Source organism: Gymnoscopelus braueri (assembly GCF_963280865.1).
Source record: "Gymnoscopelus braueri genome assembly, chromosome: 10".
In the NCBI taxonomy this organism is placed as follows: domain Eukaryota; kingdom Metazoa; phylum Chordata; class Actinopteri; order Myctophiformes; family Myctophidae; genus Gymnoscopelus; species Gymnoscopelus braueri.
This window is the reverse complement of record NC_137611.1, coordinates 37,201,844-37,224,581: the sequence shown is the minus strand read 5'-3', so window position 1 is coordinate 37,224,581 and position 22,738 is coordinate 37,201,844. Positions and strand designations below refer to the sequence as shown.

General features: G+C 39.9%; 2 protein-coding genes across 4 annotated transcripts in view; one reads left to right on the top strand and one right to left on the bottom strand.

Annotated features, from left to right (window-relative positions):
* Positions 1–22,738, bottom strand: part of sppl2 (signal peptide peptidase-like 2) — a 237,084-nt gene that overhangs the window by 14,611 nt on the left and 199,735 nt on the right. The window lies entirely within an intron of this gene.
* LOC308094315 (myosin IXb) overlaps positions 6,109–22,738 on the top strand; it is a 36,654-nt gene continuing 20,024 nt past the window's right edge. For all 3 annotated transcript variants that reach the window (XM_080440886.1, XM_080440885.1, XM_080440887.1), the window contains exons 1-11: positions 6,109–6,452; positions 7,057–7,876; positions 14,818–14,912; positions 15,283–15,345; positions 15,726–15,825; positions 16,655–16,755; positions 17,872–17,995; positions 18,423–18,512; positions 18,644–18,760; positions 20,796–20,930; positions 21,439–21,560. In XM_080440886.1, coding sequence (XP_080297012.1) covers positions 7,106–7,876; positions 14,818–14,912; positions 15,283–15,345; positions 15,726–15,825; positions 16,655–16,755; positions 17,872–17,995; positions 18,423–18,512; positions 18,644–18,760; positions 20,796–20,930; positions 21,439–21,560 — 1,718 coding nt within the window. In that variant the 5' untranslated portion in view covers positions 6,109–6,452; positions 7,057–7,105. The remainder of the gene's footprint in view (positions 6,453–7,056; positions 7,877–14,817; positions 14,913–15,282; positions 15,346–15,725; positions 15,826–16,654; positions 16,756–17,871; positions 17,996–18,422; positions 18,513–18,643; positions 18,761–20,795; positions 20,931–21,438; positions 21,561–22,738) is intronic.

Here is a 22,738-nt window from a genome sequence, read left to right as displayed (position 1 = left end):
ACACAGGATGTGAGTGTGTTCTGTATGTGTGTACTTGCATAAATGAGTGTATGGGCCCCAATTTGTTCGCCTGTCTTCCGTCTACGTGTGAATCTGCATGTCTCTGTGTACTTGTTATGAAGCGGGGCTGGTTTGTGCTGAGTAACTGTTTACAGTGCATCCCTTCATTCTTCACAGTATAATAAGCTGTCACTGTGTCTACAGTATGTGGCTCACCACTAAATTCGGACACACCGCTCGTCACACATGCAGTCATTATCTACCCACATGTGGACAGGCGCAGGTTTCACGTGTACCAAATTGATAATTATAACTTGACACACCATTGATTCTGAATGGCCTTAGTTGTCAGGTTTCCATGATCACAATTATGTTTCACCTTGGGCCGTGTTCCCCTGGAATGATCTGATTTCTGCAGACGTGTGCAAGAGGAAATTAGGAGTTTATGAAGCCAAGTTATTGATTTTCATTTTTTTAATATCTTTAAACTGTAATTATACACGTACATGTAACAAAATCCACTTTGCTGTATTTTAAATTGCAACATTGGCTTTTTTATTCAGATTATTGATGTTTTAGGGTTTAAAAGGGTACAACGTAATTTTTCAGTGATCAGACTCAATGTTTCTATGATCAGTATCTTTGTTGATACATTATATGATGATATGTTGCTATTTGTGGTTGCTGTATAGTTCAATTGAATGATAAACGTCTTTTCTTCACTAGTTACAGCATGCCATTCAAACATTTTCATGTTGGCCTATAATTCCTGAATCTAATAATAAAAGCTGATGTTAAATGTTAGATTGATATGCTATGATGCTACGCCTGCCTACTCCACATACTAAGATATGTGGAATATAAGATTCCATGGGGAAAGAGTATGATGAATAAATCAACAAACCATAAACACAAAATGATATCTAAAATCTATCTAAAATCTACAAAATCTAAACCTCCAGTAAAATATTTTTGACTGAGTCTCAGTAGTCTAAGTATTTATAACTTAAACTTTGAATGTGAGGACTTCAAATATCTTGGTGCTTGGACTGCTTCAATAGAACAGGATCCGAAGGTCCGCAGGGCACTTGCCTGGAATGTCCTGCATGGGATGAGGAGAGTGAGGCTGTTCGTAGCTACAGTGGAGTCAGGTCTGCTGTATGGAGCTGAGACATGGACGCTCAAAGCACAGCAGGAAAAGGCTCTGGACGGCGTCTACACAAGAATGCTACGAATGGCACTTGGTGTCACATGGGCACGCCACATCAAAAACGTGGACTCTACGGGGGCCTCCCATGGGTCACGGACAAGGTCAGAGAGAGAAGGATGAGGCTGGCTGGGCACTGTGTCAGGCACCCAGAACCGGTGGCACACAAACTGACACTGCATGTGGGAACCAACAAGGCAGCTAGGAAGGGAAAGGTAGGAAGGGAAAGAGGCACACCACCTATGTAGACACACTGTGACACGACAGCAGACTGAGCTAACAACACTGCAAAGCTCAAGAACCCTACTAGACAGGAGGGTGTGGAGGGCAGCAATTCAGGAGTCCCGAGTTGGTGTTAGTAGTACGCACTCTCACATCGCATCGCATTGAATGCATATCACCTACTGTATAAGTATAGAAACTGCTTAACAGCTACTTTCAACTCGGAAAACGCGACCCCCCTCGCCCCCCGATTGCCGATCTGCCGGTCTGAGGCAGCCCGAGACGTTGAACCTACCATTGGACAACGTACTTTAGAGCTTTTAAAGAGTTTTTTTAAGACAGGGATAGAGGCTGTCTGGGAGCAGAAGGTCCCCGGTTCGCCTACCGGCCCAGGCTATGTGTGGAAGTGTCCCTGAGCAAGACACTTTTAACTGGTCACTCATCAGCTGGATGATGGACTAACAAAGGACTAACAAAGGTCTCCCTTTAATACTGCTACTAGAGGATGCACTGTATCAGGGCCGGTGCTAGGCAATTTGGCGCCCTAGGCAATATTTTTCCTGGAGAAAACGCCGGCCCTGCACTGTATATCAGTTCAACTACAGGTATATAGGTATAGTTGCAAAGTAATCCATGTGGGGTTGCCAAACTTTCCAAAAGTCCTGCTAACTATTCTTAATATTGTAATGAATTTTGTCTAGAGGAGTGCAACTGGATAGTTAATTTAGCCAATGTGAAACTGTAGGAGGGATAGAAGACTTTTAATGTATGGTAATACATTTCTTTGCTGCTAGAAAAGCTTGCTTTTGGTGTCTGTTCCAACCGTCCTCCTCGCCAGTGCCAAAAAGACATATAGGCGAGGGGAATGGGGGACAGAGATCCCCAAGCAAGATGATACTGCATTTACAATTGAGTGCCAAAATGATGACACAACACTGCATTACCATGTGGATGAAAGTCCCCCTCTGTTTTTTGCACCTCCAGCAGAGAAAAGACATTTCACTGTTCATCTTATGCAGCTTCTCTGGCGTGTAATAAACTCTATGTATAGTTTTGAATTAGGATAACTTGTGGTGAAGGTCATAGGAACAGGTATGTATTTTACCACAATATGGAAGATCAATCTTCTGGGCTTATCTGGAGTGAGAGGTCTGGTTCTCATTTTTTCTGGCAAAGATTCTAAATGGCCCTTATAAAATCCAGAGATCGATCTGAGAGACTTTACCGGCGTCCTTAGAAGTAAGTCGACTTTATATGGTTTAGGTTCAACAAGAGACTGGACCATATGCCTAACTTGAAAGAAACTTAATAAATGTGTAGAAGGTCTTGTATTTCTTTAAAAGAAAGACACATTTTAAACAAGTGGTTTATTTCTTTGATGCCTGCATCATACCAGGGTTTGAAGGTGTTATCATTAAAGGATGTTGGCAGAGAAGGATTGTTCCATATGGGAATGAATAGAGATAGTGAATCCTTTTATTTCACAAATCTGTTGTTGTTGTATTTCACAATATCTTTACACATTTTCCAGCTATTTAATACAATAGGATTGCCAGTGATACGTTTGACTGCTGCCAAGTCAAAATAAGGATATGTTATTTTTTTCATAAGGTGATACATCGTAAGATTCAATCCTTATTCATACACTTGAGAGCTATTGTTTGATTTGGTTGAATTGACATGCCCAGTAATAAAGCTTTTTAGGTTAGGTAAATCTAGACCGCCTGCACAGTATGGTAAGTAAAGGACCTGTATCCCGATTCTTGGTGACTTGTTATTCCAGATAAATGAAATGAAGAGACTTTGTATTTTATTTAAAAAATGAGGTTGAGATAGGTATTGGGAGATTTTTAAATAAATGATATGCATTGAGTATTTTCTTCTTTATTTTCAATGGATACATCCACATACTTCCATGCAATACATTTGATTTATAATTATTTTATTTTTGTCTTCTACGTATTAGTTATTATAGATTATATATTGTTTGATTATTTATTTATATATAATATTATTTATTATGATCATCATTATTATTATTTACATTATTATCATTATTTTCTTTATTTCTCATCCTTTCTTATTATTTATGATGGTATTGGGCTCCTACTGTAGTCTATGCTAATTGTGGCCTCCTCAACCTCAGCTTTGAACACTTTGCTTTGTGTTTTGTTTGTCTGTTTGGCAGCTCAAAAGGGAAAAAGGGGGGGAAAGAGTGCATTGGGAACTGAATGTTCAACACTGAAGCTGTCATAATGTTTGCACTATGAATAAATACAAAAAAATAAAGAAGAAAAAAAAGAAGATGCACTGTTGCTGTATATTGGTGCTGTTGTTGCTTTATCTACTGTGCGACATGCATTCATATATATATATATATATATATATATATATATATATATATATATATATATATATATATATATATATATATATATATGTATGTGTATATGTATTTTTTATACTGTATATATATATATTATATTTTTTCTCTTTCTTCTTTCATTTTATCACTTTTAATTATTTTCTCACTGTTTACAATTTACAATTTAGGCATTTAACAGACGCTCTTAATCCAGAGCAATTTACAGTAAGCAAGGTAATACATCAAATGCATAGAGATAGTAATCTTTGAATCAACAATCTTTGTACCAACAAAGATATCTTGACCTTGACCTATACTCTCACAAATGTGCAAGTGCATTCAAGAGTGATTGTTATGATTATGAGACTGACATTTATCTACTTGACCCCTACATGTTGAATCACTCTCATCTGCGTATTAAGTAGCAGATACTGATACCCTTGATACCATGACCATCAACTACTTTATCAGATAGACTGACATCTGTACACAATGAAACGAGATGCATGTTCTATTCCTATTCATTCTGTTCTTTTCCTTGTCTCATATCTTCTGGTGTCCAATAATGTATATTCTCTATGTGTGTAATACATTTCAGAACTTGTCGTGTGATACTGCCTTGTATCATCTTGTTCTCCGAGCTCGTCACTCAACTGAACCATCACTCACCACCCTTGGTTAGACAGAGACCCTTAGGACCACATGGATGGTCAACTAAATTCACAACAGTGATAATACAGATTTCTATAAAAGTAGAGAGAGTGATAAAAAACAATTATAGCTTAGGATAGGCAGATTTAAAAGTCTCTGCAGAGATACATTTAGGCCCTGCATTGTGTGTAGTACAGATAATCCTGTCTACTTTAAGTTACGTGAAACTTTACATTCTGTTATCAATGCATTTTCCTGGTTTTGTAGATATAAAACGCAACTGTCTGTGTCATTGCCATCATTTTAAAAGTGCAGTAAGTGATTTTCTTTTGTTAAAATAAGTGTTAAGTGGCTCTATATTCTGAGAGCAAAGATCTAGTCAAAAATTAGAGTATTTGTTCAGTAACAGTCTTAGCTGTCTCTCCAGCTCTTTAGTAAACATAAAATGCATTTTCAGGTCAGGATACCATTGTTATCCAATCAGGAGAGAGAACTCATACAGGATATGGCACAAATAAATTAGCAGACACAATTTGTACAGAAACACTATAGAATTAATGCTGATATGGTACTCTCTCATGATTGGACAAAAGTGGCAGAACCTAAAAAAAAAAGAATTCTGTTTATTAAAGAGCTGGAGAGATGGGGAGACCCCTGAAATATCACTTACCCCAGCTAAATTAGTTAATATAGCATCACAATCAGTTTAACCACTTTAACCAAATACTTCGGCTAATCAAAATCACCCGACCTAGAAGATCTGCTATTTTGACAATCTTGAAAAATATATATATATATAATAGAGACATCTTCTCTTATGGGGGTCCCTTAGAGCCTACTTACAAATACCCTTAATAACTGTGTTTTTGAAGTCTACCATTAGGAGTGTGGTAATATCTCAAAATCCCACAAGGGGTCGGTCAAAGCTCACTATTAGCCTAATAGATCCTCATTAAAATAAAGTGTCAACTTGTTCACTCGTTGAAGTAAAATCAAAACGCTAATTATGCACTTTATTCGCCTTCTTTTAATTAAGCCCTGTAAAAGAGTTTGTTCTCCACTCTAGAGAGTATTTTCCCTCCATTATAAAGCGCTTTTGGTGTTATTACAGTAGCTCATCAGCTGTGTGATCAATGAAGGGTCACATGCAGTGATAGAAGAAAGTGTACTTAAGTAAAAGTCAATCAATACTGCAATGTAGGAATACTCTGTTACGTAAAAGTGAAAGTCCGGAATTCAAAATTTACTTGAGTAAAAGTAAAGCATTGGTATCAAAATGTACTTAAAGTAAGTAGAAAGCACTCATTATGCAGAATGTCCCGTTTCACAAGTTAAACAATTTATCAAAGAAATCATTTGAAAATAGCCGATCTCTACAAGCTCGTAGATCTGCTATTTTCAAATTGCAAAATGTGGTTGATGTATGTTTTGTAATAATAATCAAATCTACAAAGTAACTAGTAACTAAAGTTTTTAAATGATTGCAGTGGACTAAAAAGTACAACATTTGCCTCTGGGCTGTAGTAGAGTAGAAGTAAAAGTACTGAAAATTGGAAATACTCCAGTGAAGTAAAAAAAAATACCTCAAATCGTACTTAAGTACAGTACTTAAGTAAATGTACTTGGTTACTTTCCACCACTGGGTCACATCCACGTTTATCCACCTCGTCAGTCGACGGGTGTGTGTGTGTGGAGAAATCTAGGAAGTAAAAACCATTCGAGCAGGACCTCGAGGAAATCTCATGAAGGAGGCTCTTACTGAGATTTATCATATAATAACGTATAGAGTTATTATATTAGAGTAGTTTTACGCAATTTACATCAGGAATATTTATATCAAAGTATTACAGTCTGCTAGTGCTCACCTTTTCGGAAGCACAGGTGAACGTGTTTTCCAAGTTACTGCTGCATGAGCGCCGAGGAGTTGTTGCCTACAACAAGTCTCCCTTGTTGTTGTTGTGAAGAAAGTCTTTTAATGTTGGGGAAATGAATTCTCTACTTAGGAAGGTGAGTAATAACGTTATGGCTTTGGCTGTCTGTCTTCTTGTCGTGTTTGTTAAGTTATGTCATAAGGGTGTTTCGTGGGGAATTATTGGGAATTATGGGAAAATTGAGGAAACCTATGGTCATTATGGTTATGTATTAGTGCCAATGACGCTAAATAGAAGTTAAACGTACCCTTGTTCTGGTATAGTATTGATTGATTGATTGATGTACTTTATTTAGTAAGACGATTGATGTACTTTATTTAGTAAGACATTAGAACAACAGTACAGTATCTTAGTTTCACTTTTTAGGCATGTATGCTCAAGTGTATATTAGCCTACTTTTCATGACTCGCCCTTATTTTAAAAGTACTGTGGTGATATACCATATACTGTGTAGGCTACTGTATTCCATATGGAAAACATGCAGTCTATGGAATATCAGTCATTCTGCGGCTAGTAAGGAATTAAAGTATATCAGCTGCTTCATATTGGATTAGGCTATCATTTGTATTTGTATTTTGATTAATTAATCAATTCATTCATTTATATATTTATTTACTATGATTGTATTGAAAGTTGACATTATTTCTCATACAAATCACTCTCTCCTTATTGTTGCTTAGTGGACGCTTGGGCAATGAGGTATGCTGAGGTCTTTCTGTGCATGTCAGGATGAGCGCTACAGATGGACAGAAGGGACAGAATGGACAGTATGTTCTACAGATCTACTTCGGGCTGTCCCAGGACACAGCCCCTTGCTGCACCATACAGGCCAAGACTGGGGAAACTGCATTCAGTGTCATCCAGAATGCAGGAGCCGCCCTGGGGATGGATATGAGCCAGACTTACAGCTTGCTGGAGCTCAGGGAGAGTGGAGGGCAGGCGGTGGTCCTGGAGAATGGGGACCGCCCCGTGGAGAAAGTCCTCCTGTGGCCCACAACGGCCCAGAAACCACACCCGCAGGACCAGGGGTACTATTTCATCCTCCAGAGACAGGTCTGCGATGGAGGCACCCAGGTGCAAAAGAGTGGAGAGGAGGAATGCGACGACCTCTGCACCCTCCCCACCTTGACCGATGACAGTATCGTAGAAGCCTTGCGCCAGCGCTTCTACAAACGCAAGATCTACACGTACGCCGGTGGCATTCTCATCGCAGTCAACCCTTACAAGTGCCTGCCCGGCTACTACAACCCCAAATACGTCAAGATGTATGAGAAGCAACCGCTAGGCAAACTGAGTCCTCATATATTTGCCATAGCGGACGCTGCCTACCATACCATGCTACACAAGCATGTCAGCCAGTGTATTGTCATAACGGGGGAGAGTGGCTCAGGCAAGACCGAAAGCACCAGCTATCTCATCCACTGCCTGACTGCCCTCAGCCAGCAGCGCTACTGTAGTGGGGTGGAACGGACCATTCTGGGTGCAGGCCCGGTACTAGAGGTAGGTCACTGACACAGAACTGGCTACTTGTAAGTGCACTGTTAAATCTTTCTGGGTGTTTTCTGTACTAGAAGGACAGCAGTGGCTCTGAAGGTAGAGCGGCCAATTGGGAGCTGGAAAGTTCCTGTTTGGATCCCTGATTCCTCCTGGCTTCATGTCACTGACACTTAACCCCTAACTGCTCCCGATGAGGGCGGTTCCTTGCATAGTTGCCTCAGCCATTGGTGGTTTGTGTCAGTGAAAAAAACTTTGGATAAAGGCCCTATAGAAATTTAGACATGTTTTTGCCATGCTGATGTTTGGCAGTGAAATACTCCCTTGCTTACTGGCAAGCATTCATAACATAGTCTACCTCATAGTTAGACCTTTTGTGAAATAAGAGGGTCTAAAGCTAAGTTGGCTGTATACTGTACATACTGTATGCTCCAGCCACCTCATGGCACAAATAGTTTTCCTTCAAAATAGATTATGGGTGGGTGTGCAAAGCAGTGTCTGCCAACAATAATGAAAAGGTATTAAGTCATGTTCTGCAAACTTGTTTTTTGACTGGGTGGTCTTACCCATACAGACAGAAAACAGGAAGGGAGAATGGCATATGTTGGGAGTGGGACTAGCCACATGCTAAAACACTGAACCATTGTGTGACGATGTCAGTTTACAGCTGTCCCATATCTGTGACTGCGCAGCGATGATAAGAAATTGAAGGTCGCATCTCTGTTTATTGGACCTTTCTTTAGAGCTTGGTTTCGTGTTTGCTGTTCATTTGTTCGTTCAGTCGGTCAGACACTGAGTTTTTCAAAATGTGTAGGGCTACCTTTCTGCTTCTTCTTATTTGAAATATTTATCAACATCTTCCATTTGTGACTGAAGTGGACTTACAACATAGGTATCAATAAGGGATCATAACTCACAAGAATTCACTTGTTCAATATGTCTATGTGATATTACATTTAAGTATGTACATTATACTGTATGATAGGATTACATCCTGTGTGAGGATTACAGTGTGAGCTTACTGGGTTTAATTTAAGTACCAATCAGCTGCTGTTTCTGCATCCTGCAAAGAGTCACTCAAATCAAAAAGCTGACATCCAATACACAGAATCATGGTTTTACTAATTTGGTGATTTGGCACTAGCCGGCTTGGCTACACCTACGCAAGGCTTATTGGGGGAATTTGATGTCTATCGGTGGGGAAGACTGCGTTACAGAAGTCCCTTTTATAATCTGATATCATTGTTTTCCAATTTTAGTGTCTGTTATGTAGAACAACACATTATACTGATGCAGTGGCAACCGCCCACACATACAGGAAATGCACATTCAGCATTACTGTCTACACCTCCAGCGATAAAGCCCTATCTACATAATCCATAAAGACTGCACAGAGACAAGTACAGTAAACAATGCATGTTGTTGTTTTTCCACTTCAAGTCTATTTGGGGTTTTAAATAAATGGTCATAGTATACATTAACATAAAAAAATATTTTAGAATGTCTCTTATTTTTCCAAATTTAATAGAAAATAAATCAGGCAAACTAGTGTCAACGCTGAGGAAGGAAGAAGCAACAAATGAAGGGAGAGGAATGCATCTGTTGTTCAGTATGCTGCTCATTAGCGCAGCTACTGTACTTTGTGACTGAGCAGTATTAGAAGATCAGCCTATTAGCCAGTAGTGAATGGATACTGAATGATTGATGAGAGGGGGGGGGGCTGTAGTGCAGTGGCTCAGGAGGTAGAGTGGCTTGGGAATCGGTAGGTTCATGGTTTGATCCCCTCCTCACCCTAGGTTGGTGTCAAAGTGTCCTTGAGCAAGACACTTAACCACTAAAGTGCTGATGAGCAAGTTGGCACAGTGCATAGCACTTTGGATAATGCAAGGCGCTATATAGATTCATCCTTTACCATCAGGAGGGCCTACCAATGGAGTGGTACAGTTGATAACTTATTTCTCTTAACATGTTAATTTTAAGGGTTAGTTAGGGTTAATTATGCTCTGTGTTTGTACTGACAATGTAACACTGCTGTTTCAGTTTCACACAGTCTGTCAGCAGACTGTCTGGTTATCACATCAACATTGTGTTAAATCTGTCAATGACTAACAGGGTTAACCACTTGCCTACTGCAGAAGGTTTCTTTTCTGCATTTAGTATTCAGGAATCCTTTTCCAACATCAGTATGTGTTTGAATGTTCTGGTCAAAAACATAGGCCAACCCATTTCTCAGAGAAATGCTAGCACGCTCTGTTCTTGAGAAAATTACAGTGATTTTGGTTACACACCCCTCTGCCTTGCCTTAGTGCCTTATTGTTGTTGGGGCCACTTTTTAGGTCACAGGATCTGAATCAGATCCTGATAAAGACCTAGTAAAGGGTACGTACATATAGGGCTGGGCAATTAACTGAAAATGTACTGAAACTGACATTTAGAACGAATAACTGAATTAATCTTACTCATGTAGGTTAATTGAATATTGGAGAAGCAGTTTATATATGTATACTGTATAAGTGTGTGTGTATATATAAATATATTTTGGATCGACAATGAAAAAACGTCATTATACAATGGTGGCTTACAAAATAGCAAAAAATAGCCAATCTGCAAGCTTATAACTCATTGCGATGTGACACATGTGGAGGTGGCATCCCGCCCCCAATAGGAGTTTGGTATCAACCAAACCCTGCACAGTAAAATACGGACTGTGAACTCTGGGAGTGTAAAAATAGGAAATCATCAGAGTGTAACACTACAGATTTGCTGTGAGCATAAATCATTAGGCTGGTATTCAATTGTGCTGCACTATATTTCAAAGAAGAGAGCAGGATTCCAACAGCCTATCTGTCCTAACCTTTTACACAAGTACTTTGTGGCCTCACTGATTACACGCCCCTTTCTGATGGTCTCGCCTCCTTCGGAGAGAGAGACATGCTTTGGACGCTTTCTGTCGGCGTGAACAAGTCTGACTGGTTTGTCTGAATAACCATCAGCTTATCGTACCACCGACCGGTCTCACTTGCTCCTTGTTTTAGCTCCTCCCCAGTCAGCGTGGAAATGATTCAAGATTAGCATAGCTGGAGGAGATGGATGGGCCTATTGTCTTGGGTTATTTATTAAATGAATAGGAAATGGGGAGCATTGAAGATAAGTGGTTCGTGTGGCATTGCAATTAGCCTCAAGTGTAGCCAGCAGCAGGACAGTTCAATAATAAACTCTGCTGAAGAGGCAGCAGGATGTCGATATTGGATGGGGGTAAAGGACTGTTGTCAGGCAAAGGATCTGTTGATGGCCTAATCTGTCTTCCGAGGATTTGATGCGCTGTTTTAGCTGTTTTGCAGAATTACTGTACTCTGCTGTCCTCAGAACACTACATCTTAAGCCTATTTGATGAGCCTTTTTTGTATCTTTAATCACAATGGTGAGGCATTTTTCTTACAAAATGAGGAATTAAATGAACAAAAAAACATTGTTAATTTGTATAACAGAGTTTAAGCAGTCACAGAACAAGTTTCGTAATGTGGCCAGTAATGGAAATGAAATAAATAACTGAAATGTGTGATGCTGCATGATGTGAAATTACATGCACTGAAAAATGGCCACTGGAAAATCCTAAGTGGAACCATTCGAGTCAAAGACATTAGACATGTGACTGTTGCCACATGTCTAAACTCAGTGCACTGTGTAATGAATCAGTACTCTAATTTAAGACATGTGGCAATCACTGCAGCAAGTGTCTTGTTTATGCTGCGATTGAAAAACCAGGAAAAGAAGACAATAGCTGGGCGGCATCTTGGTCCGGTTATAGTGGCTATGGACTCTGGTTGGCTGGTTTTTGTACGCAGGGACGAGTTAGGCTGAGGGAAGCTAAACGCGGAGCTCCAGAGGCGGGAATGTGCAGCAGGGCGTTGGCTAGGAGGGAACACCACCTCCACACAAGAGTAGAGAAACAGTAGAGAGTAGAGAAACGGCAACATGTCAGAACAGGTTCAGCACAGTCACTTGGCAATCCTACAGAATCACCTGCAAATCAACTCCTTTCTCCAATCTGTCTCTTAAAAAAAAAAAACTCATGTGTGTTTGTCTCTCTCTGTACTGCGCTCTCCATCTATTTCTCTGTACTTCCTTCTGCGTTTCTTCATGTGTCCCTCTCACAAACTGACACTTTCTGTTCCCCCTTTCTGTTTCCCCTTCACCTCTGTCTTTCTCTCTAGTCCTTCTCCTCCTTCCCCTCCCATTGGCCACCCGCTAGCTCCGTTATCCTCCCTGTGGCCCCGTTCTGCAATTTTTGATACATATGGTGGAAAATGGAAACCAGGCTTGCTTACGACAGTGGCTCAGTGGGAGGAACATTCCAATACCTGCCAGACAGTGATAGGATCAGTATGCTGACTGGCTGTCTTGACTGCGTAACATGCGTATGCATAGTTTTGGCCTGTTAGGACAGGACCCCGAGAGTACAGCCCACACTGGATGGAATGGTAGAAAACAGATGCTGCTGACATGGGCTTACTTTGGGAAGATGTACATTTTTCTCAGCAGGAGATAATGTCCAAATGGGGGTGGGGGTGGGGCAGGGGGAATCCTAAAATATGCTCCACCCTGCTCAAAAAAATGGGTGTGGGTGGAGTGTTTTGTTGTCAGGTTACCATTGTTTACATCTCAAATGTATCACTAGTACACAACACTGCATGTTGGGAAGGGAATGTTGAGGTTTCACTTTTCTCTCTCAGCGGCTGGTGTTGATTTCTCGCATTCACAATGAATGCCAACGATTTCAGTACATGGCCAGTAGAACAAGAATGTGCATACCTGTTAAATATATCTCCTGGCTTGATGTCATTGCCTATCTCACTGTGTAATCATCCAAATGATACGATTCAGTGTTACTGGCATAAAACTACTAAGCACTCATGCCATTGTGGGATATCCAATAGATATTATTGACACTAATGATTGCCTGGGGCACACTAGACAATAGATGTCACAGTGTTATAGTGTGCAGACTGAGGGCCCTATCTTGCTGAGGCCCTAAACTTTATTATGCTTTTTTGTATTACTGTTTTGAAAAACATTTTAAAATAGTGAAACTAGCTGATCTACATCGACATGTTGTGCGCTTGTAGATTGGCTATTTTCACAATTTTAAAATGTTTTTCAAAATGTTATATAGTATAGTTATAGTTATAGTTATATAGTATATAGTAGGTTTAGGCATAAGGCGCCGCGTATTGGCGTGCAAGATAGGGCCCTGAGCCTCAAGACGTTTTGAGTGGCTGATATATGATGCTCTGGACAGAAGTTTAACGATTGAGCCTCTTTCCATCTCACTCTAGCATGATTTGGTATAACTTTTGTTCAGAAAAGCCAGAAAACTGCACAAGGGCAGTTTGGAAATACATCACATTTGAGGCAAATTAACAAGGAAAGGCTGCTAACATACAGTAACAAAGGTAGCACATTTGTTCCACTACTTTGAACCAGGAGTATAATGATGATGATGATATACTTTTTAAATCTTTTCAGACTTACCTATTCATTATTGAAATTTGTCACGGTATTGCTTAAAAAAAATCTTTTTAGATCACACAAGGCCGAGCACATGAAATGTGTGGCAAATCCAATCACATGTGAGCTTTCCATTAAAAAACAGCCAATAAAGTAATGATGTTAACATGAACAGTGGCTGAGTTCTCTCTGCTTGGTTGGTCATTCAGAATGATACATTCCTTAAGTAAAAAAAGAAACCCACTGTCCTGGTTTGCCTTGGTGACTCACTGACTAAGAGCGCATACCACATAAATAAGATCTCTTTTTGCAGTTGACCCCGGTTCGAATCCGGCCTGGTGAGCTTTACTTCCTGTCTGAAGTAAAGCATAAGAAGAAGTCAAATGACTTTGCAATCACTACATGAAATACTTATAAGAAGCTAGTTGACAATGTGTAATTTTTTAGTACACTTAAAGTTGGCCTGCCAGTATGATCATTTCTATTTGGAGAAGTGAGTATTGTATCCACTTCTCCAGACACCACTGATTACGGACATACTGCATGTTTGCGTGTGTGAAATGTTTCGTTAGACTTAGACATCTCTGGCTTCTATAGGAAGAAACTTAAATGCTGTGGCATCAATGTGCCACATGGACATCTATTCAAACAATTGCCTGCCTTTTCTCACCTTATGCTCCAGGTATTAAAACACAATAAAATCTTGGACAGGCGACTGGTCAGACATTAGTGATAATGAAACATCTTTTGTTATATTTGATTACTATTCTTGTTGTAAAACAACAGGGAGAGCAGCTGTTCATGTTTTAAAGTTTCAGACTGATTAAGCGACGTTAAAGAATTGCTAGAGATCAATTGATCGACGTAGTAGTTTGCGAGATTAGTGGCAGACAGACAGACGTTTGGGTGGGGTGAACACACAATACCTTTGACCTGGCGGAGATAATAAGTGTGCTAATAAATAAAATAATGTTAAAACAACAGCCAATTTTATTTTTTGGGCAAGTGAACACATGCCCTTTGGGCAATCTATGACCAAGTGCTTTTGAGACCTTAGTGTCAACCCCTGGTCAAGCAGCAGTGATGTCAGTGTACGAGGCTGTCCTCTTCCAACACCTGGTCCGTTATGATTATGGCTAGTTCGCTACAACAGTTATGGCAGCATCATCCATATGAACGTAACTTTGCATACAGTATGCAAAATTGGTTCACAGTTCGACTGATCCTGAACTGATCCTCACAGCACATGTCACCCTTGTTAGATTTCTCTGGCAGGCAAAGCCCATAACCATCCACCACCAGAAATAGTTTATTTAATCATCTCCGTTGAAGCAGATATTTTACGATGTTTAGTTCAGTCTGCCAAGAATTTAAGGAACCTACTTGCAAATATGACTGCTTATTCTGCCGTGAAATAATGTTCCTTATGTTATAAACAGGCCTTTGGCAATGCCAGGACTGCAAAGAACGACAACTCAAGCCGCTTTGGGAAGTTCATCCAAGTCAACTATCTTGAGAGTGGTGTTGTCAGAGGGTGAGGCACTGTTTTTTATTTTTATTTCCAAATCAAACCTATAGAGACGCCTGCCTTTGGACCTACCCATCAAGAAGCATTGTGAATAACAACAACTACTCTCCCCCTAAACTCTTACTAGTTTTGGTTGATTGATTAGTAATTGTAGTTCAATTATTTTGTTTAATTCAGCACGATCTCAAGCTCGAGCTTACATTGGCCTACTTTCTACCAATAATGGATAACTACTCAGTACTTCATAGTACTTTTCCCTGTCATATTTTGTATTTTTGTTGATTCTGTTGAATCTCACTTTACCAAAAACTAGATCAGGGTTTTATCAATTATTGACAGTGTATCTTGTCTTTCTCCTGTTTCTGTGTTTTCACAGGGCAGTGATTGAGAAGTATCTGCTAGAAAAGTGTCGCCTGGTCTGCAGAATTCAGAATAAGAGGTAAACAAAGACAACTAACCCATAAACCCATTTGTACTGTAGTTATCTGCTGATAATAAGAAAAAAACATGTAGACAGCTTCGTAATTCAAGATACCGTTACTTTTTCATACTCACATTCTCATTTCACACTCCAGAATCAAAGCACCCATTGTGGCAATTAATTATTTTCATGCTTACTTCACTCTTATGAACTTGAACTAGTATAATGAGCGCGTCCTGCATGGATAGCAGTGGTTCCACAGTCAACTTCATATCACGCTATCCAGAAATATGAGTTGATCGCATGATATCCTCATCTCAGTGAGATGAGTGGATGACATTTCTGACATCCAAGCCCTGATTGACCACTTGTCCCCCTCTGTGACCTCTGACATGTAGCAACTTCCATGTGTTCTACTATATGCTGGCGGGTGCATCCAAAGAGGAGCGCAAAGAGCTTCAGCTTCTACAGCCACAAGACTACTTCTACCTCAAGGAGGTACACATGATCCTCACACGTCATTTTCCCGTCTACTGTAAACATCCCTTCTGCTGCATTCTGGCATCCCAGGACAGACCCCCTTCTGTACCATCTCTGAACGTGTTTTCTATTTATTAAAGAGCTGGAGAGACAGGGAGACCCCTGTTACTGAACAAACACTATAGCAATGATTACTATCAGAATATAGTGCTTTAACCCTTTAACAAAATGTTTTGTTTTAACCAAAAAATATAGCATCAAAAATCTGTTTAACCACTTTAACCCTATTTTATACTTAGGCTATTGGAAAATACAGACTATAAGCTCAAAACACGTTGCGATGTGACGTGTCGTGGGCTTGTAGATCTGCAATTTTTGAAACATTTTGAAAGATCACAGACACAAATCTTCTCTTATGGGGTCTCTACAAAACCTTTTCAGATGAGGGTCTGTGGCCAAATATATATCAATTTAGGGGTCCTTGACATGAAAAAAAACAATGGTCTATACCATCTTTCAACATCTTTTACCATCTGTTTTCAAAGTATAAATTGCATCCATTAATCTATCTCTATGCTTCTGATACTTCTGAAAGACACCCATTAGTATTGAATTGTGGAATAATTAATATTTATTCATCTACCTATGTTGCTATAACGTAGTAGTAATATACATTTTATATTTTATATTGTTATTGTTTATGATTTTTATAATATGATGATTAAATCATTGAAAATAATTTGTAAACGTTTCTATACTGTTGTACAGACAAATTCCTTGTATGTGCAAACATTCCTGCCAATAAAAATAATTCTCCACCCTCGTCTGCTATGTCCTCATCTCACAGGAGAACTTCCACTTGGAAGATGAGGAGAAACTCAGACATGCGTACAAGAAGCTCCATCAAGCTATGGAGATGGTTGGCTTCCTGGCCTCCACCAAGAAACAGTGCGTACAGGTTTTGATGTGAAAAGGAATTGATACGATGCATGTCTGGTTCAAGCCTATTTCCTTTGAGAGATTGAGTGAAATGTTCATGAACTATGTACATTGTATCAGATGAACAATATCTGCAAATACTTCTTTTAACCACTTAATCCCCCTAGATTTAGTAAACCGGACCTACGTTGGTTACGTACCTTTTCCGATTTTGAAGTTGTTTTTATAACATACAACCACACAGACAGCATATACAAAAAACTTCATCACTAGACAAAACACCATATAACAATGCAAAAAAAACACACCAAATCCTTTTGCCAAAAATAGCTCAAAACGTGTCGCAATGCGAGGCATTGTAGATTGGCTTGTAGATCGGCTATTGTGATATACAGCTATGTTTGGCTAATGTTCCCCCCGAGAATATGGATGCTGGGATTCAAGTGATTAAGTAACATTGAGTAACAACACATGGGTTGTCATCATGTCACTGTTAAACGTTTGCAAGTCAGTTTAATTCAATGTTTGGTGATTGACAGCTGCTTGACAATACCCAAACTATCATGATGCAGTAAACACCCTCCTTATCTGGTTGTCCAAGAATGTTAAAACGCATGGTAAAAATCGTTTGCATTTCCTGCTTGTCGCAGTTCTAATACAATGCACATGACCCCAAAACAATCCTTGCGGTTCATCTGTCGGACATTGTTTACAAGCACATTGCACAGTGTTGCCACTTCCTACGAGCTGTGCTTAATCAACCCTGCAAAAAGTAGCAGAACGATGTACTGTATAAAATGTAACTTTCTCCCTGAAGTCCTCTCCTACCCTCTCTGTTGGTGACAGCAGCAGGTCAGGGCTTGTCAAGTCAAACAGGAGAAATATGCACCAAGCATGTCAGTGAGCCTGACTGCCTCAGGGCATGGTGTGTGTATTAGGGAATGCTAGCGCATTGTTCCCTACTGAAGTTCCCTCCCCTAATTGAATGTTGAAGCCATTAGAATGAGTGTAATGCATTGTACACGTGTGTGTGTGTGTGTGTGTGTGTGTGTGTGTGTGTGTGTGTGTGTGTGTGTGTGTGTGTGTGTGTGTGTGTGTGTGTGTGTGTGTGTGTGTGTAATATAGGATATTCTCCGTCCTAGCTGCCATTCTGTACATCGGTAATGTAACATACACAACCACAGAGGATGGTCAGGTCCTGGCGGTTGGACCTAATGACGTTCTGTCCACGCTCTCTGACCTGCTGCAGGTACTTTCATGAATTAAAAAGCACCACGCTTACATCCTGTGTTAATGATCAAAAGTATTCTAATTAAACTATTGCATGCTGCATGATCTTGTATCATCTAGTTGATCTATAGATTGATATGATGTTCACAGTACTGTGTGTACTACTACTTCAATGATGGGAAGTAGTTTCACTGCTTGTAGTTAAACTAGTGGTTTTAGTAGTGCTGGTAGTTCATCGAAATCCAATTTTGTCTTTAGTTAATTACAGGAACCTCATTGAACTCTATTTTCTCAACTACATTAACTTAGTTCATCAAACTACGGTATATTTCCCTCTACGGTAGCTTTGCTTTTGGTGAACCTCTTTTTTGTGTGTGAAGTAAATGGTACTGTAGCATATGGAACTATGCTTTCCCCAACACTATATATTTTTCTCTGTATTGTAGGTCAAAAGGGAGATGCTGGTGGAAGCTTTGACCAAGACGAGAGTGAGCTCTTCTGATAAAACGCTAGCTATGCCGTACACACAAAACCAGGTACGAATTCTTAGTTAAACTGAATTTAATCACTGATGGAATGAATTTGCTCCTCTGGGGCAGTGTGGGATCAGACCAGAGTTTATATTCATAGCACTTAGAAATTTGATTTGTTGTTGTGTTACCCACAGATCACTGCAGCGCGAGACTCCTTGGCCAAGTCTTTGTACAGCGCTCTGTTTGATTGGATCGTCCTGCACATTAATCACGCCCTGCTTAATAGACGAGACATGGAGGAGTCTGTCTCTGTAAGTAACATTCTAAAGAATGGATGGACAACTGATCTAGACTTAAGTTCACTATCAACCGCTGTGATTTCCACCTTTGAAGATTCTGCATTTTCTTTTCAAAGGAAGATGGCTTCCTAAATTAGGTTTTTGAAGTTAGTGGCTGTGCGGATTCTGCAGAATTATTGGCTTAGGGTGCGGTCACACCGAACTGGAATTTTACCTATGCGGTCGAATTCTGTCAACGCTTTTCAATGGGAACAGAGCAGTTTATTGCCATTTGCGGATTTCTGCAAAAAAAACGCAAATTGAAAAGCATTGGCAGAATCCGCCCTCATAGGCAGAATTAAAGTTAAGTTAAGTTGCAATCATTTGCAGGATTTTCTCAAATCCTATATCATTAGCACTCTAACCGCTCTGTTCTGTGGCAGGCTATACCCGTACCCGTTAACCATTACCCGAGATTTTCTACCCATTACCCGTTAAATACGGATAAGGGAGCTGGCGCTGTTCCTAAATGCTATTCCGCACCTGCTATACGTTCTCCATTATGCCGACACCGCTATTTGCGGGTGGAGGCGTGCCCGTGGGCGTGTTTCTATATCCCCAAAATTGCTATTCTGCACACACACACACACTTTGGGAAAGCGCACAGTGGATTCTAAAACCACCCTCAAGAGCACACAGACTGCAATGGATTCGTAGAGACGGCCAGGACTCACAGCGCGCACCTCTGTCTACTAGGCTATTATTGTCAACAAATCTCTGTGATTCTAATTTGACTATAATCAGCAGAAGGGAGGGTGTCAATTCCTTGTGTCAATTGTATTTATATAAGATGATGGTCTATTTAAAGAATACAATTTGTGCATTGCGCAATGCAATGCTCCAATTTACACAGGTCTGTTTTATTCATCGATTATGCAGGAAATAATGAACTGATTACAAAAATGTTAAATTCTCTCTAATCAGTAACATGTAGGTGATACTTATGTCTATCAAATGTGGTTTTATTGAAAGGCAATCAAAGTCCAGAGCTTAAAAACCAAACATACGGGTGTATGTTTCCATGATAAATTCTCACTGTGTACTGCTGCGCACAGGACCTGTGTTGCCAGAATTCGCGAGAGAATTAAGCAACCAGGTCTATGAAAACAATCCCAAAAGAAGCGACTATAATAGGCCACATGAGCACTTCAAACCTATGTATGTCGTCCATTAAACAATGTGCATATTTATGTCTATAAGCTCACAACCATTCTATCATTATTTACAAGCAACTTCAGAAAAACATGCCCAATGTGGATTATAATAATCAGACCAGGCAACACTTTGGATCGGGGATAATGGGTAGCGCAGTCTTCTCTTAAAGGTAATGGCATCTGGCACGGTGATTGATTTTATCATTGTAACGCCCAAACCACACCGATGCATAATGTAACAGGTAGCGCAGGTGTTTAGCGGGTAAGGGAGGTGTCCCAGAATAGCAACTTTGGCGGGGGAACACCCCTTGCCTAGTCCTAAATCCGATATTAGTGGCTTTAGCAACTTGAACCTGGAATAGGGCCCTAAAGCTTCAAAGTACCAGTATTATGGTCGCTTGTTTTCCCTGCCAACTATTTTGTATGTGATGTTTTGTGTGCTGAGTGAGACATTTAGACGTTTGCAGATTTCTCTTTCTAAAATGGCATTATGAATTCATCATAATTTCCTTAACCACAACCGGTTATTTTTTAATTTGCTTCCAACACGTAATAAGTACATTTACATTCACATGAATATATCTTCATCGTTCAGCCATACTACCCTGATTATAGATTAACACATGCCCGTAGAATAATTATCTATGATAGAAAAGTGCATGGAATAGAAATGTTACCCTACACCAGCATTGCCGCTTTTCCCATCAACTAAGGCTACATATCTTCCAAGAACTGATCATGGATCATTGCCTTAACAAGGCAGTGATCTATCTATGTGATCTATCTATCTTGTTGGGGAGTGTCGATGGTCACTATTATGGTTGGTGAAAGGATTTTCTTCTGTTTCATTCCAGTGTTTGTCAGTGGGCATCCTGGATATCTTTGGATTCGAGAACTTTGAGGAAAACATCTTTGAGCAGTTCTGCATCAACTATGCCAACGATAAACTACAGTATTACTTTAACCAGCATGTCTTCAGACATGAGCAGGTGAGTTGGCTTTCTGACCTATCTCATTAAAAGGACATCCCACTCTAGTATTAGTCACATTTTAAGCCCTCGGCATGGTTCTTCTGAACTATTTAGCCCCGGCACATCGGATAGCTATATCATTCACACCTTTTTCTGAATGGCTACATTTTAAGATGAAACGAGAAGCTGTCCATTATCGAGATGGGGTGGGGTTATAAACTGCAAGTAGTCATTGCTACCATAGATAGGTGGAGGTGTGGCAACCCACAGTGGTAATGTATCATTTCTTTGTTTGCCAATAGCCAAAGACGAAGAACGAGAGAGAGAGATGTTTACTTTCATATGACCTTGTATGCAATGTACCATCCGGCAGTCTGTACTGTGTTATTACAGTATATGAGTTTTTGATACATCTATAATATATATGCTCCAGTGTCAGCCAGAGAAACTCCTCCATTACATTTTATCTGATGAATAAAGTGAATCTTGATTCTGATGAAGAGTCTGTCTGCGTTCTTCATCATAGGAAGAGTACCAGGCAGAAGACCTCACCTGGCATAATGTAGACTACACTGACAACCTGGGCTGTATTGAGCTGATCAGCAAGACACCGACTGGACTGTTCCACCTGCTGGATGAGGAGAGCAAGTATGTGTAGTATGAGTGGTGCCTCCACTGGCTGCAGTGACTCTCTTCTGCCCCCTTCCTTTACTTACATTTATGTAGCAAGTGGAAGTACTACACCCACATAAGACACTTTGTAGATCCCCCACTCTGCCCTGCAGGCGTGAATATTTAAATAGAAAATAGAATAGAATGGCCCGCATTCATAGTGGTGTGCCTTTGTACTGTAGCTCGACCAAGCTGCTAGTATAAGCCACTCTTGGTCGGTCCAAAACCTTCAAGCACTGCCACAATCCCAAATTATTGCCGGATATTCTACTGTTCTGATTGGTCGAGAGAGCATGGAGAGCAATGTTTTAACTTTACCCTGTATGCGTTACATGCGAACCTTCCAATTCCCAGACAACCACTCTACCTCCTGAGCCACTGCCCATATGTAGCATGATCCTCCCTCTCTCTGTGTTCTATTATGATATTCACTAAACTGTTGAGCGAGAGCAAATAGTGGAAACACCATTTCTGTTGTGATTCCAAAAGGAAATTGAATAAACAGGAAGCCTACAGCAGTGATGAGCATCTATATTATACTATTATATATTAGACTGCATTCCTCAACATGTTGCACTGATAGTTTATATAGTGTATATACTTTAGACTTCAAGTGCAATATTGATCCAAGCTACAGAAAACTGTGTATACTGTATACTTGTAGTACAGATCCTTCTCAAAACATTTGAATAGCGTGGGAAAGTTCATTTTCTTACGGAATATTATTCAAAAAGTGAAACTTTCATTTATTCCAGATTAATTGTGCATAAAGTGAAATGTAAAAAAAAAAAAAGTTTTAATCTTGGTGATCATGGCATACAGCTCATGAAAATGTAAAATTCATATCTCAAAATATTAGAATATGACATGAGACCACTCAAAAAATAATAATGATTATACAGTAATGTCGACCATCTGAAAAGTAATTTATGCACTCAATACTTGGTCTGGGCTACTTTTCAACAAATTATTTCATCAATGGGGCGTTGCATGGAGGCGATCCGCCTGTGGCACAGTTGAGGAGTTATGGGAGCCCAGGTTTGCTTTGATAGCAGCTTTGAGGTCAGGCCAGTTGAATGGTCAGTTAAGCACAGTAATACCATGGGCAGTACACCAATTACTAGTAGTTTTGTCACTGTGGGCAAGTGCCAAGT